Source organism: Gavialis gangeticus, unplaced genomic scaffold (genome assembly GCF_001723915.1).
Source record: "Gavialis gangeticus isolate Ggan-Ray unplaced genomic scaffold, GavGan_comp1, whole genome shotgun sequence".
NCBI classification, from domain to species: domain Eukaryota; kingdom Metazoa; phylum Chordata; order Crocodylia; family Gavialidae; genus Gavialis; species Gavialis gangeticus.
The window spans coordinates 17,550,507-17,565,644 of NW_017729001.1; the positions used below are offsets into that span (position 1 = coordinate 17,550,507).

The window sequence follows — 15,138 nt, forward strand, 5'->3', positions numbered from 1 at the left end:
GAGCTTGCCCTGCCGTCCCCTCCACCCCCCTCCATCAGCACCCCATATTGCTGCCTCCAGTGCCACTGGCCTCACCCCCACCCCCCCTGGCCCTGCTCCTCGGAGGCAGCAGAGCACCACCACGACAGCAGGGATGGAGTGCGGGGTGGGGGGGGTGGGGGCAAGGCCAGCGCCACGCCCTCCATCATAGTGGCACTCCACACTCTGATTGGTTGTTTCACTAACCAATCAGAGCGCTCCAAGAACATTACAGACAGACAGACGGACTAAGCCCTTTATTATATAAGAATTTTAGCAAAGCAGATAAACTGCATGAATAAGGTGTTAACATTCCCCGTAAGAAACAGATGTCTAGAATTTATGTAGCAAAATAGGACTCTGTTCCACCCATCACATTTTATATATTCTATGTTTTAATATTCATAAAGTCCTAGTGTTTTGCTACGAGGTGTCTGCAAAAATTAAATAACCAAATGTTTACTCTAAATTCAGGATACAACTAGTTAACTCTAGCAACTGAGTTCTAGCTAACTCTACAAGCTGACTTTTTTCAATCAGCATTGTAATTGGCACATCTGCAGACAGGAAATCCTCAACACCACTAAGTTTCCCAGTCTATTATCTGAGACACCTGGCGTGGGTGTGTTGAGACATAGAAAAACAATGAATCATACCAACTACACATCAATTAACCAGCTTTAACTGTTAATGTGTTTAATCCTTAAAAGGTAGATTGCAAACATAAACACTAAGGGGGGGAAAAATGACTAGTTTTCAGTTTCCAGAATATAACAGCATAGTTATTCTAAATCTCTCACATGTGACTACTGTTTAACACTTAGTCTTGCTTTGAACCCAAGATGTGAATTACATTTACACTGCAAATGACTTGCAGTAATAGAATAGTTAGCTCTAAGATTATAGTTAAAGTTAAAGCACAATTTATTATATCATCTGAATTTTTAACAGTGATAAAAATAAGCAAATCCACCTGGAATTTCACAGGTGTGACCATACTCAAGGGAGGACTTTACTGGAAAGTTTGAGGAAATCAGATAAGGTATTTGGGAAACACATGGTTTTGAAAAATGGAATGATCTCATTTTTTGAATATTTTCCTGAAGGTTTTAGGCTTGTCACAACTGTCAAATGCCACAACCTTTTTGGTCTTGGCAAACACCGGCACCTTTGATGAGTATCACGCAACAGAAATTACTTATTTTTGTGTGCAGTGTTCTAGGAATGTTAAAGGAACCCATCAGACTCCTAGAAGGAGTGTAAAACTGTAAACTGAACAAAAAACTGACCATAATATATATGGAATAAACTTTTTTTTTGCCTTCTGTTCCAGGGATGTAAAAGGATATAAAATGTTGATTTAACCCAGGAGAAAGAACCACATGGATGTCAGCTTTGGTCTCCTCAGCAGCACAAAGTACAGTAAATCAGGAGACCCAATTCCTATTTCCATTCTTGCCACTGATGTACTTGGTGACCTTCAGCAAGTCATTTAATCTCTATTCCTCATGTTTACTCCCATAGAACACTAGTCTTTATGACACAATATCTAAGAAAAAAGAGGGTAAGGAATTAAACACAGTACTCTGGTCTGCAAAATGTCCTATGTTAGTCAGCTTTTCATTCCTGGCTTTAGCCATTTTTTATTTATATACAGCCATATATTGGCAAAGCCCTTACTAAAACAAGAGATCATACATCTCTGTTCTGATGAGCCAAAAATCTAAATAAAGCAATGCAGCAAGTGAAGACAAACTGACGACATGGGTGGTTGTACAGATGACGGACGTAACATAGAAAGAATTTTTTCCCATTCTGTGCGCTGGAAACCTTGTAGTACCTATGTTACTTAATAGTTTAGGCCCAGAAAAAAGTAATATTTATCCTAATAAAGGTGGAAAAGATGCTTCATTTAATTCTTGATTAGATTTCCAGTAGGTAGTCTCGGGGCTGAGAGACCACAAAGCACTTCTGTGCAGAAAGCAGTGTCAGGCATCTTACACCCTCAAACAAGCTAAGTGATGAATGTGGAGGACAGCTAGTTGAACTCTCCACTGGGAGAATTTGCATGGATACAAGCAAAATTTACTGCAGGGTAAAAGGGAGTAGTAGCTACCCTGCAGTAACTGCCTGTGTGCACACTCTCACCCTATACTGAAATGGAAGTAAGACTGTGGTAGTTAAATCTTCTTTCATAGAAGGCTAAGATCCACAAGCACCTTTAGCTACCAGATTCCACACAATGCATTTGGGTTCTTAGAAAGGAACATTTTCTCTATCACCTCCTTAGATGATGAGCACTGCAGCAGAGGTAATGTATTGGACAGAAAATGAGAAAGAGTTCACAGGTACCTAAAGCAAATGGCACTTCTCTTGAAGAACAAGAGAAGAGTGAAATTTTAGGTTGTATCTGATCAAGTAAAGCATAAGAGTGAGAATTAATAGTCAGGCACTTAATCATGAAAGGTGCAGGTTGTTCATCTTCACACAACATGAAGGACAGTAACACTGCATTTTACAAACAGAAAATAAAATGATCTAATTTACCTACTGCCCATATCACTGTGTCAAAAGAATCCGTTTCTTCTTTGCCCATATCAGCATTTTTCCAGGACACTTGAAGTTTGCCACTGTCCAATTCTTCAACTTTAGTTGGGATGCATTTCTTTAAGAATCTTGTACCATGGGATTCCATGTAATCTGCTACTAAGGAGGACATTTGCTATGAAATGAAAAAAAAAATTAAATGATTTTATATTTAAGAACAAGGCATGTTTTCATCTTCAAAAATCCATAATTCTGTTATGTTAATAAAAACCCAATAGAGAGATCCAGAGCTTCAAATGGATTTTATTTCACAAACCAGTGTGGTTTTGTAAAGAAAAATCTGATCAAATGATCTAAACACATGTGCTCTTGGGATCTTTTCCTCTTTTTGTCTGCTGTTGCAAGGGAATATATCACTTGTATATTAGCAATCAAATTGCAAAGAAAAACCAAAGTACTAAGATACTAAGAATTCTTGGATAAAAGAAAAATCATACTATTTTAAAGGGGAGGGGAGGACATTTGCAGGCAAAATAGATGACCCATGCTAACGGGTTCATCTATGTGCTCCTATCCAGCCGTAACAGAAGCTAAACCAAAGCTAACAGATCAATTATTAAGCTAATTATCAATTATTAAATGATAATTAAGTATCATTTACCATGATGATAAATGATAATTAAGTATCACTTACCATGAAATAGGCGTACAATGACAAAACAGCTACACCAGATTTGGTAGAATCCACTAAATATAGCCTGCCCTTTAAAATAACATAATTGTTTGATCTTCCATGACCTGTGGCTCCAGAGGTTACCAGCTAGGTGGGGAAACGTCACAATCATTACTGATGAGTATTTAAATACCAATATCAGTCTTAGTCTTACACATGTTCCCAAACTCCAATGTAATTTAATAAATGGACTCTTTATCTTAACCTGGATACAATTTGTAGTTGAGAACACAAATAGGCTGAATTATATTGGTTCTAACTTTCTGATCCACAGCATGAAGGGCATGCATGTACTGGTGCGTTGCCATTTACAACCAGCTACTGTAAATAATCAAACTGACACTTAAAATGTATCCAGAATTTTCTGCAAAGACATGAACAGGTCTCTAGCACCCAACATGAATCAAAGTTTCCATCAAACCCAAAATGTCTAGTGACCCACTCCATGGCCTTAGGAGAGTCACTTAACCTCTCTGTGTCTCAGTTTCATTATCTACAAGGGAATGATACTGATCTCAGGAATCATGCATAGAGTAAGGTGACTTTTGAAAGCATAAAGTAAAAGGGAGCGTTTGCCTGTTTTGTTTGTAATAACTGGCTACTTATTAATTTGACATCCAGATCACCCAATACAATCAATATCATCAGAATTTCATTTTTTCCTGGTAATCAGTTAAGACTTGGAAACCTTGTTCTCACCCAACTAGAGCACACCTTTCCAGTGCCACTCAACCTGTAACATGTCTGCAATAAAGGTGAATCATTAAGAGGTTTACTATAAAAGGAAATGCTGCCTGTTCAATAGACATTTTTGATAAATGTATCTGAACTAATGCCACACTGCTGTCAAGTAGTAAACTATCCCACTGACAGGCTTATTCAAAGATGTCATGGCTCTTCATTGTAATAAGGCAAGTTGCAGTTTTTATCAAAGGATGTATTTATTACTTAGAGAAGATATTTTCACAGAATCACCCACACAGAACTAAGTGCTAGTTCTGGGCTTATACCTAGCATTTTATTTCCAATTCAGGATAATTCCAATAAAGCAAAAGTCCATGCTCCACTGACCAAGTTCAGTGTAGCTATGTGACAATGCCGACTTTGCCTCCACTTCTCCCTGAACTTGATCCCACTTATTATTTCCATCCACATAAGGCATACTTCCATGAGGAAAGGACCATCTCCATGAATACCCTGGTGACTAAGATCTCACAGACCTTCAGTGTAGAGCTTTTCATATAAAGATAAGAAAGCTCCAAAGATGCATCCTTCTCTTTACTAGCTAGTACCTTGTGCCTCAAGATATGAAAGTTATTGAGATAGAGCCATATTTTGAAATGATTTACTCCAGCTGCTCTGCAAAGTAGTCTGCAAAACATTATTTAAAAAACATCTGTCCATGCTTGTTACAAACCTAAATCATCTTTCACATGCCAATATTATGCACATCTACAGTATCATTATAATGGGAATGACTGCTATAAATAGTGTGGTGTACTGATTTCCATTCCAAGCCCCTTGTTTTCAAATGATTAACTTTCCAATAGCTTCACCCTTCAGGGTGAAATTTTCCAGCCTTGTTATCTGTCCAAGAAGGAACTTCTTGGAAAGTTTAAACAGATATAATTCATCCATTACAGAAGTAAAAAAAAAAAATACCTTAACTTTTTATTTAAAAAAAAATGCTGAAACTTTTAGTTTTAAATCAGCTTTGGAATCAAACATAGGACAGGAAAATGAAAATTTGGCAAGGAAACAGCTATCACTGATGATTCATATAGTTTAAGGTTAGAAGGGACCATCAGTTAATATAGTTTGATTTCCTATATATTCCAGGCAACTCTCTTTCATCTGATTACCTATGTACTGAGCCTAATAATTTATGTTAGTCTAAAGCATATCCACCAGAAAAGCACCCAGCTATGATCTGAAGACACCAAGAGATGGGAATCCACAGCTTCCAGGGTAGTGTCCCAATGGTTAAAGATCCACTGTTGAAATTTTGTGCCTTATTTCAATTTGAAATAATCTGAAAAACACTTACCTGATCAAATCCTCGGAGTGGGATACTTCTTACCATGACCGTGGTATCCAGCCCAATGCCTGTGAGAAAACCAGCACACTCAAGGGAAACATCTGGTGAAGTACCAATTAAAGGACCATAGGTTACATCATTTCTACTAAACACAACGAAAATAAAGATATTTTCAAACCTAGCGTTAGATTATTCTTATCAGTAAGGTATCACTGGCAACATTTTTAGCTCGCTTCAGCTCTCCCTCTGCACAGCCATAATGTTTGTATTACAGGGAACATTTATTTCCTCACAATGATGTTCTTAAGACCCTTAAAACATATCATGACCTGATCTGTATTGTTGTGATGATACTGCTCAATGTGCCTCTTGAGTGCTTGGGAGACTACAGCTCAAAACCACTAATGCAAGTAAACAGTGCATGAACAGTAGAATTTAGAAAACTGAGCCTTCAAAGAAAAAGACAACTGTCACTTGTAACCATAAATTACTACAGCTTTTACAAAGGATACAGCTGGCTCCAACCACCAACCTGTTAAGCAAAGGAAAGAATAAAGCAATGGATTGAATTTGCGCATTTTTTCATGCAACTGACAAATGATTTTTTGGAGTGTCATGTGATTACATGATTACAGGGTTGTGCAGTGCATCTGATATTTTTAGATAGGGAGAGAAAGAATGCAGCTTGCAATTTCTGATATAAAGATGATACCCTACTTGGTTTCAGGTTTCATTTGAACTTATTTTATTAATAAAAATGCATGTATAAAAGAGACAGCCAAATAGTCTGAAAGACAGAATCCATATCTCCAGCTACACACACACCTTCCTGCCCCAAACGTAAGGGCTTGTCTACATTACAAAGTTCTGCCTGTGGACCTACTTCGTGTTAGGGGTGTGGAAAGATCACTCTCCATAGCTGATGTTGCCTTGCTGGCAAAACTCCCAGTACGGATGCAGCATGGATGGCTGAAGAAGATTTACGTAGGCAAAGCTTCTGTCTCTTGGGGGAGTTGGTATAATTCTGGGGTCAGCAAAACCTCTGCCAATACAGCTGTGTCTACACCAGTTAATTAAACATGCAGCAGTCCCACCGTATAGACTAAGGCCAAGAGTAATTCAGGGTTAAAAGGAATGACTAAAATCATGGCTAAGTTTGCAAATTTAAATCCAACTATATCAGGTAAATGTATCCTTGATTAGGTTCCAAGACATGCTTCCAGGTTGTGAGCTTCTGACATAGAGACTGTCACAACGTATTTGTACAGCACCTAATACCATGGATTCCTGATCCTTCTTAGGGCTGCTGGGTGCTACCGCACTACTGATAAACAGTCACAAAGTGAGACCGCAAGAAAAGTAGAGGCCTTGAGGCTTTTCTAGGCAGAGACTGTTTTTTGCAGTGCTTATACAGGACCTCACTCACAGGAACCCTAATCGCGTCTGGGATTTAAAAGGATTGAGGTTGTGTCCATTTCCCCTCTCCCCTGTGAACATTCAGTGGGTGGCATCTGACACCTAAAACTGAGATTTTACAATAGCAGGCAGCTAGATTCCATTATTTTAAGGGGGAAGAAAGCCCAGCCAAGTATTTTAGGCTGCATGGTGAACACAGACTGAAAAGAACCTGTTTGACAAGCATACTATGCCCTTTGCAGTATTTCATCATCCTTAAATTATGAAAGTGCTGTTTTAAAACAATTTGGGGAGAACAAACAGCTCTGAATTAAACCTCTCTGATACCAGACCAGTAGCAAAATTATATGAATTCAAGCACACCTAAACTATTTAAGAGAGATCAAGCAATTTAAATCTTCTCAAATACTACTAATACTACTGCTATTAGCCACCTGCCAAATATCAGGCAAATATTATACAATAAAAGACAAGTCCGGGACAGAGAAAACCAAGATGTGTGGGTGGCCCAGCAAAAATACCTCTTGAGTTCTTCAGAAGAGGTAAGGTGATGCTAGAATGGATAATTCTAATGACAATGTTAATCCCTACAGGTACTAATAATGTAATTCCATTTCAAAAAGTGGCTTCTCTCAGAATAATACGGGGGGCGCCACGTGGAAAACAACCATTCAGCTCCATCATGAGAGCTGGGTGACAGGAATGTGCCTGGAGTTATTATCTGAAGCTACACTGATAAATCTTGTGAAGACAGTTAGAGCTTGCAACTGTCCAGTTAACATAAAGTATTACTTAGCTTTTATAATAGGTGGGCTCAGGGGATCAGACCAAGACTTGGCTAACTTAAAAAAATGGTAGATACTTAGGGCAGGGACTCGAAGAGCATTACACTTTCTTTGGTCACCCATGTGGCACAGCATTGGGCATTTCCACACCCCATTATCAAGTATGAATAATCCTAGCAACAAGATGTTTAAACTGTCTATAAGAAAATGATTGACATTCTGATCTCCTTTGAAAACCTGCATTAGTTACACAATCTGGAATTTAAAATTCAGGCCATTATTCAAGAACAAAGGCTAAAACTGTAGAACAAGCAGAAATAAATGAAGTGGGGGGGGAAGGGGGCGGGGAAACGTTTAAAATGTCCTTAACACTTGCAGTCAGGCTGTAGACAGGATATAAACCCTTAGATAAAATATTAGTATTGCTGAGCTTAAAAATTTAACTAAAATGATCTATAGGTAGTTTGATTATTGAAGACAGGATTCTAATTTTTAAGGACAGTTAATCAATTTAGAAAACCGACAAAATATAACAATGAGAAATTAAATCTCATAAATTCTTAATCTTATGCCAACAGGATCACAGTCCCACAAATTTTATAGAATCATTTGGCTTTTTCGTTGCTGTCATTTTGAGTTATATAGAATTATGCTTTTACCATCCTATTTAGGCAACAGTATTCCTATCAGTGAAAACTGTCTATATAATAAGATAAAGCAAGAATACCTAAGAACTTGGATAATCATGTCTTCATTCAGACCATTGGCTATTTAACTATATTCTTTTTTAGAGCTCAGGATTAAAATTTGATCCTCTGTTATGCGCACACGCGCACACACACACACAGGCAATTCAATCAATATGACACTTGTACAAATTTAGAAATAACTATTTAAACAACACTATTGTTTCTTTAATTAACTAATGGTGAAAATTCATAGGATAGGGTTGGAAGGGACTTCAGGAGGTCATCTAGTCAACTTCTTGCTCAAGACAGAATAGACAAATGTCCAAATAAAGTATTTGTCTAATTTTCACATATAAACTTCTAATAATGGAAACTTCTAAATAGTTAACATCATGATCTGAAGTCTAGAAAACATGTTTGTTGCCCTTCTCTGGACTCTTTCAAACTTTTCTATGTATTTGTAGAAGTAAGGCACTCCAAACTACACTCAGTACTCCAGCTGGGACCTCACCAGAGCTGAATGAAATGGAAAAATCACTTGCTGTGACTCGCATGTGACACTGCAGGATTTATTTTTATTTTTTTGCAACATGGGCACACTTTTCACACATTCAGGGTCCTGGCAGACATTTTTTGTAGTGGTGTTGAGTTGATGCTAAACCCACAAGAGCGTATATACCTGGTATCACCTCCCACTAATTAAAGCATACCATCCCCAAGGTAAATTTTCCCCACACTTGGACACTGATCTCTGAATAGAAAATGCTTCTCTCCTCTGACAGCAAGCCAACATTGCCTTCGGTTATTGGCAAATGCTGAACACCACAATGTCTGTAAAGAAACATCTGCAAGGTATTCACAGGGAGCAGAATAAGGATTTATACAAATGTAGGTAAATGCTTCCTCCCCTCCTACATTAGTTGAAGAGTAAACCTTGAGTCAACGCCCAGATATAACATGAGCTGTTAATCTGACTTACTACCCTTCTTCCACGCCAAAAGGTTTCTAGGCACTTTCAGGATCAACAAAACAAGATTAGAAACCAGGACACACCTTTGACACCTATCAAATCTCACTCGGAAGGAAACACCTCCGTTCTGAAATATACTGTAAGGCAGTATTGCCAGTTCTCACTCTGGAAGTGAAGGATTTTAGTGTGTTTAAATAACAAGGGACTTTTAATGACACCTGGGTTAGTAATAGGGTTTTTGCTTTTGTTTTAAGCCTCCCTTATTGAAACAATTGCTGACCATCAGTTCTGTACTTCTCTAGGTGTGCAGTTTATACATGAGATAGGCAACTTTAGCAAAAATATCAGACTAAGCAAAGCCCAGATCAGTACAACAACAAAAGGTGTTAAACTGAACCTTGGCAATATTTACAAGGGAAACAAACCCGACAGAAACAAACCCTCCCGAATGCGAACAGCTCCCTCCTTCATCAGCTGCAACACAGGCTGATAAAGTACAGAAATGCTACTGTAGCCCCTCAAGGCTTATTTTGACTAAAGCTTAGGAATGCAACATATAAACACTAGACTCCCACATTACACTGTTACGACTTGCATTAACAGCGACTGGACAAAAGCCACATTTTCATAGAAACATCTTTTAGCTTTTTAAAAAAAAAAAACACAACAAAAAACCAATTTCCTCACATAAATCATGCTCTCAAAATTCAAGAGGTGACTGATATATTGCAAACAACTACAGATTTAGTTTCCTTTCAAAATGTACAAAGGAGACCTGTTTATCTATTTGATGTTTAAATGAGCACACATTTTCTACGTTCAAAGAAGCCACAACTTCGATTGGCAGCTCTATTTTATTTCAAAATACCAATTTTAGATTGGCTACAAGTACCTTTTTCTAGCACTAACTGGTTTGCCTGTCCTGGGAGAAATTTGAAGTAAAATCACTGGTAAGTGGCTGGAGTACTGGTGACCAATCGCACTTTATATTTCTGTTCATTGTATTGTGACACTTCCTTAGAGCTGCGGCTACTCCACAGGATGCCACAGTGTTTGGTGTTATACAAACTGAACACCAAATACAGTTCCTCCCCCAAAGGGCTTACATTTTAACAGAGCAGAATCCTTTTGCACTACTTACTTCACTCAAACATTGCTATGAGATGTCCACCATGAGCAACAAATTGCTATATTATAAAACTTTAGTTATTTCACCAAATTATTATTTCTTGCTTGAAACAACCAGAAAGAAGAGATGAAGAGAATGGTCCCCATAGCAACTTGAGCCATTCTCCATTTCTTGACTTGTTAAATGGCACCACTATTTGATAACATAAAAAACCGCCAACCAGTTAAACCTGGACTAGAGTTTCCCCATATTCAAATCTTATTACAGATACACATACAAGACTCACAGCAGGGTACAGTGATTAAACTCTAAGCACTTGCTGCCCTCTTGTGGCTTCTATTTGTAATTGCTTTATGTTGAACATTCAATTTAGGCATAGAAACCCTCCCCCACTCCTTTGCCCACCCCCAAGATATACCTGCAGTAGGCAGAGAAATAAAACAAGATTGCATTACAAAATTGGTATAGCAATGATCATGTGTATAGCAAAACATATATAAAAAAGGAGAAACACAAGAGAGAAAACTAGAGTGTAACAGAAGTAATTTCTTAAGGGAATGCAGCAAACAGCAGGACTCTGATAGCGGGTTAGTATGGCAGCTTACGTTTTTCCAGGAGATTTTTTCAACCAGAATATATCATCACTTGTAATCCCATACTGCAGTGCACCTGCAACCTTATGAAAAAAATATAGATGTACTATATCATGAAAATTGTACAACAGCCTGAAAATGAATTTATATGTTAAAGAAAACCTGTTCTTAAATGAAAGGGACTATTTTTCCACTAGCATAGTTCTGATTTTCAACTGGCATTCCTTTTATTTTGTAGGACACTTTAAAGCTTCACCACAAGGCTGCAGTGGACATTTTTTTAAAAAAAACCTTTTACTATATTTGACAATTTGTCCAATGGCTGACAAAAATCAAATACTAACCTACCAAATTTTGAATAATTCACAAACATTCCAGGAAGATAAAGCATCAAGGTATCATCCCGTTTAGAACGGACAAGACCCTAATCTTGAGTTATCCCCACAACATGAGGTGCGATGAGATCTTGGGCAAAGCTTTTCAAGTTTAGTGTCTGAGTGGCATTTATGCTACTCAGTCTGAAACTAAATTCCTTTATTTTCTACTTGAGTGGGTTTTTGTTTTCCTAGAGTACTTACACGTTACATTAAAAGACAACTTTTCACCCTCCTAGCCACAGAAGTTTACCATGCCTTGCTTCATGAAATCCACCAATCGGTGTACACTATGACACAGACAGTAAAGCTTTTGTAGATGTCACAAGACAGATATAACTTACATCTGTAGGATATTTTGGCCTTAATCCAGTGGCAATAACAATGTTTTCTGCAGTAAGAGTCATCTACAAACAAAGATATAAAGTCTAAGTCAAACAATCAACAACAAAGTTCTCTTAATGAATATACTAGTTTATTCTCCTGGTTTATCATAGTTTTTAATTATGTATGAATGAGTGATTACAGAGAAAGCTAGAATTAACATCGGCTCTGTATAATATGGCTCATGCTCTAACCAGCAATATTTAGACATCTGCAACATTTGTTAACCCAAATGCACAAAGATAATTCCCCTACACTTGCCTCAGTACCTTGCCTTTACCTTGCCAGTACCCTGAAGGTTCAATTTGGATGCAGTATCTGTGTACCAATGGCACTGTACGGAATCAATATGATTAACTTAATTTAAGTCTAGGAATATAAGTACAGACAAACAAGACTTTCAAAAGCTGACTAGCAATGTTTGGGTGCCAAAAATCAAGACATTTCAAAAGAGGCCTGGTTTTCAGAAAAGGCTCCCTGAAAGTGTCTAGAGCTAGACACAAAAAAAGCACTAGTCATTTTGGATAATCGCAGTGCACTTATTTAATTTGAGATGGTCTTCTAATGGGGCAGAAGTGGCCATCAGCCTCTCTCTCTCAGGAACTTAAAGGCAAACTGCAAAATATTTAGAATGCTTGTTTCTTGTGCACACATTTGTATTACAAAAAGAAAGACAGATAGCTATGTTTTTTCCAGTATTGCAAATGGAAGGAACCAAACAAGAGTCCATCTAATAGCTAGAGCACAATGGGTTGAGAAGGTCTGGGTCCTCTTTCTATATCTGCCACTGACCTTGAGGCTAACAGTGCGCACTTTGGCTTAAACACTTTGGTGACGTTTTGTAGTTTGGTTCTCATCTACAAAGTAAGGATAACTCAGAGGTTGGAAACTAGTGTTATGATGCCTGAGAGTCCATATAGTAAATGCTTGAGTCCTCTGAGAACACTGAATGGATTGTGCTTTAAAACTGAGAAGTGCTATTAATCTTCCTGCCCAAGAAGGTTTCTGGCTGATGGAGCAACATTTGTTAAATAAAATCTATCTGTCAGTGGATTTGTAACTCATGACAGATGTGGGCCTAGAGTTCCTTGCCTCAAACCAAGTGCTATAGTAACCAGCCAAGCAACTCACCCCTTTTCCTGCTTTGGTTAAACCATGGATTGTGTGCGCATCTGCAAAACTGCCTTTGAGGTTGAAATACTTCACTTTTCTGTTAAAAAAAATTACACAGCGAACAAATGTAAAAGGGAGATTACATTCAATCAGCAAATTTTTACTTTAGGAACACAACAACCAGCATAAAAAAAAGCCAGTAACTGGAGCAAAATGAGCAAGCAAAAGGTCTATTTTTGGCTTCATCACCGACGTATTATGTGACTTTGGGCAATTTGCTTAATTTTTGCATCACAGTTCACTCATTTACAGAGCAAGCATAATACTGAACTCAAATAGTGCTGCAAGGTTTAATGCTTGTTAAACTTCGACCTCCTCAGATGACAGGTACAATATAATGATTTCACAATAAGGCATGCTTGAGGACTTGCACAGAAAATTAATTTTGTGATTCCTATGTTGATGGTTAGGCATCTCCTAAATTATCTATTAACTTCACCTTCACTATATGGGAAATATTGCCAGGATCCAGCTAATCATGAGAAAAGCTTGAGGACTGAAAAGCTGCTGTCTGCTTCTTCTGCACTGAAAATCACATTAACCAGGCACTCAGCTTTTCTAGTACATCATGCTGTATTATTTACAGGCTCGCTAATGGGTGGACAAATCTGAAATTCTCTTAAAGGAACCTAGATATAATCTATCTAATACTAATACGAAAGCAGACAAAGGATTCTCTGGTTACTCACTCCCACAACCCCTTAAATAACAAAGTTACTGCAATGTGCCTTCCAAATATTATCAATGCTACACTGAGTTATCACCTCAGCAGAAGGATTTCCCAATATTGTCCTAATTTAAGCACTGTGGCACTTCAAAATTTATTCTGAGACGCAACTGCTCTGCAGTACAGCTTTTGTCTAGTTGCCACTCTGAACCACCTTTGCAAAGAAAGGGAAAAGCAGAACACATTTTCATTTATTTAATGTTAACTTTGGTCTCAACTATCTTAGGAAGAGGAGTTTCAGTTTTTACAAAGATATTAACTTCTACTGGTGACCCCAAAGATAAATTAACAGAACTACAAAAAAAAAGGTAGAAAAGCTGCCTGATTACATGAAAGAAGGCTAAAGTTAGAGGTTTATTTACTTGTCCTGTAGTTGCACTCTGTGTCCCCAGTTCAAAGATTTGACATAATTTTGAACAGCTTGAGCCATTGTAGACCTATTAAGAAACAACACATCAAGCATTAAATCATCATATTATCGATTCTGAAATCACCACTCCAGGACTTATACACAGGTTACTGATGGAAGCTAAGAGTGTTCCAACATCCCTTATGTTATAAAATAAAGTGCCAAATCAAAGCCACATACAGTATATCCCCAGTTAGACTAGGAGGTCTGACTTTTCTAAAGAAGAGCCTAAGATCTGCCTGCATGAAATTCAGCTCTCTTGTTCTTCAGTTCATTGCAAAGTGAAGATCAAGGGGACAACACTGGTACTTTTGTTCCGCAGTGACAGAACACAAAATGGACAGGTAGAGTATTTTTTACCAGTCATGGTGAATGGGTTGGGATATATTCCAGCCATAGTGCCGGGCATCCTTAAGAGCACTCCCAAGAAGTGCTGCTTGATGCATAAGCTTTTTGGGAATGCAGCCAACATTGACACAAGTTCCACCAAGTCCCCATGAGGTTCCTAGAAATATATAAAAAAAAACCCAAAATGTAGCAGATTTCCAGAACTAATTACATGAGTTCAAATCCCACACATCACTTCTACTTTAACAATCTGCTGTAGACCCATTTCTAACTCTGCCCATGTTAGCCACTTTTCTTCCGAAAGAGCAGAAGTGAAAATATCTCGTCTTACATTTTTCTCAATGTACACAGGAGCTAGAATACAGTAATACCAATTACATACAATCACACATTTAAATGTTTGCATTTCCAGCTTTTAATTTATCATACAATTTTAAGTGCTACATGAGCACTTCAAGCAGTGGAAACAGGGAGAGGTTACTAAAGAGGAGTATACCTCCTCAGCTTGCAGGTGTAGGGAGGCAGTTAGAAAGGCCAAAGCTACCATAGAGCTGAGGATGGTATCCCAAGTTAAGGATAACAAAAAATTATTTTTCAGATATATAGGGAGTAAAAGGAAGGCCCAGGGTGGAATAGGACCACTACTGAATGGGCAAAAGCAATTGGTGACAGACAGGGAGGACAAGGCTGAACTCCTCAATGAGTTCTTTGCCTCAGTGTTCCTAAACGAGGGGCAAGACAAGTCAATGGGATTGTAGAGAGGCAGCAGCTGGGCGCCAGACTACCAAGCGTTGACCCTGAGATG

The 15,138-nt window shown here is 38.0% G+C and overlaps 1 protein-coding gene across 1 annotated transcript in view; it reads right to left on the minus strand.

The window, feature by feature from the left end:
* Nucleotides 1-15,138, minus strand: part of TXNRD2 (thioredoxin reductase 2) — a 41,672-nt gene that overhangs the window by 23,421 nt on the left and 3,113 nt on the right. The window contains exons 4-11 of the mRNA XM_019506976.1: nt 14,346-14,490; nt 13,939-14,013; nt 12,808-12,886; nt 11,637-11,699; nt 10,931-11,001; nt 5,849-5,868; nt 5,346-5,437; nt 2,566-2,740 (exon numbers count right to left, since the gene is read on the minus strand). Of these exons, the coding sequence (XP_019362521.1) occupies nt 2,566-2,740; nt 5,346-5,437; nt 5,849-5,868; nt 10,931-11,001; nt 11,637-11,699; nt 12,808-12,886; nt 13,939-14,013; nt 14,346-14,490 (720 nt within the window). The remainder of the gene's footprint in view (nt 1-2,565; nt 2,741-5,345; nt 5,438-5,848; nt 5,869-10,930; nt 11,002-11,636; nt 11,700-12,807; nt 12,887-13,938; nt 14,014-14,345; nt 14,491-15,138) is intronic.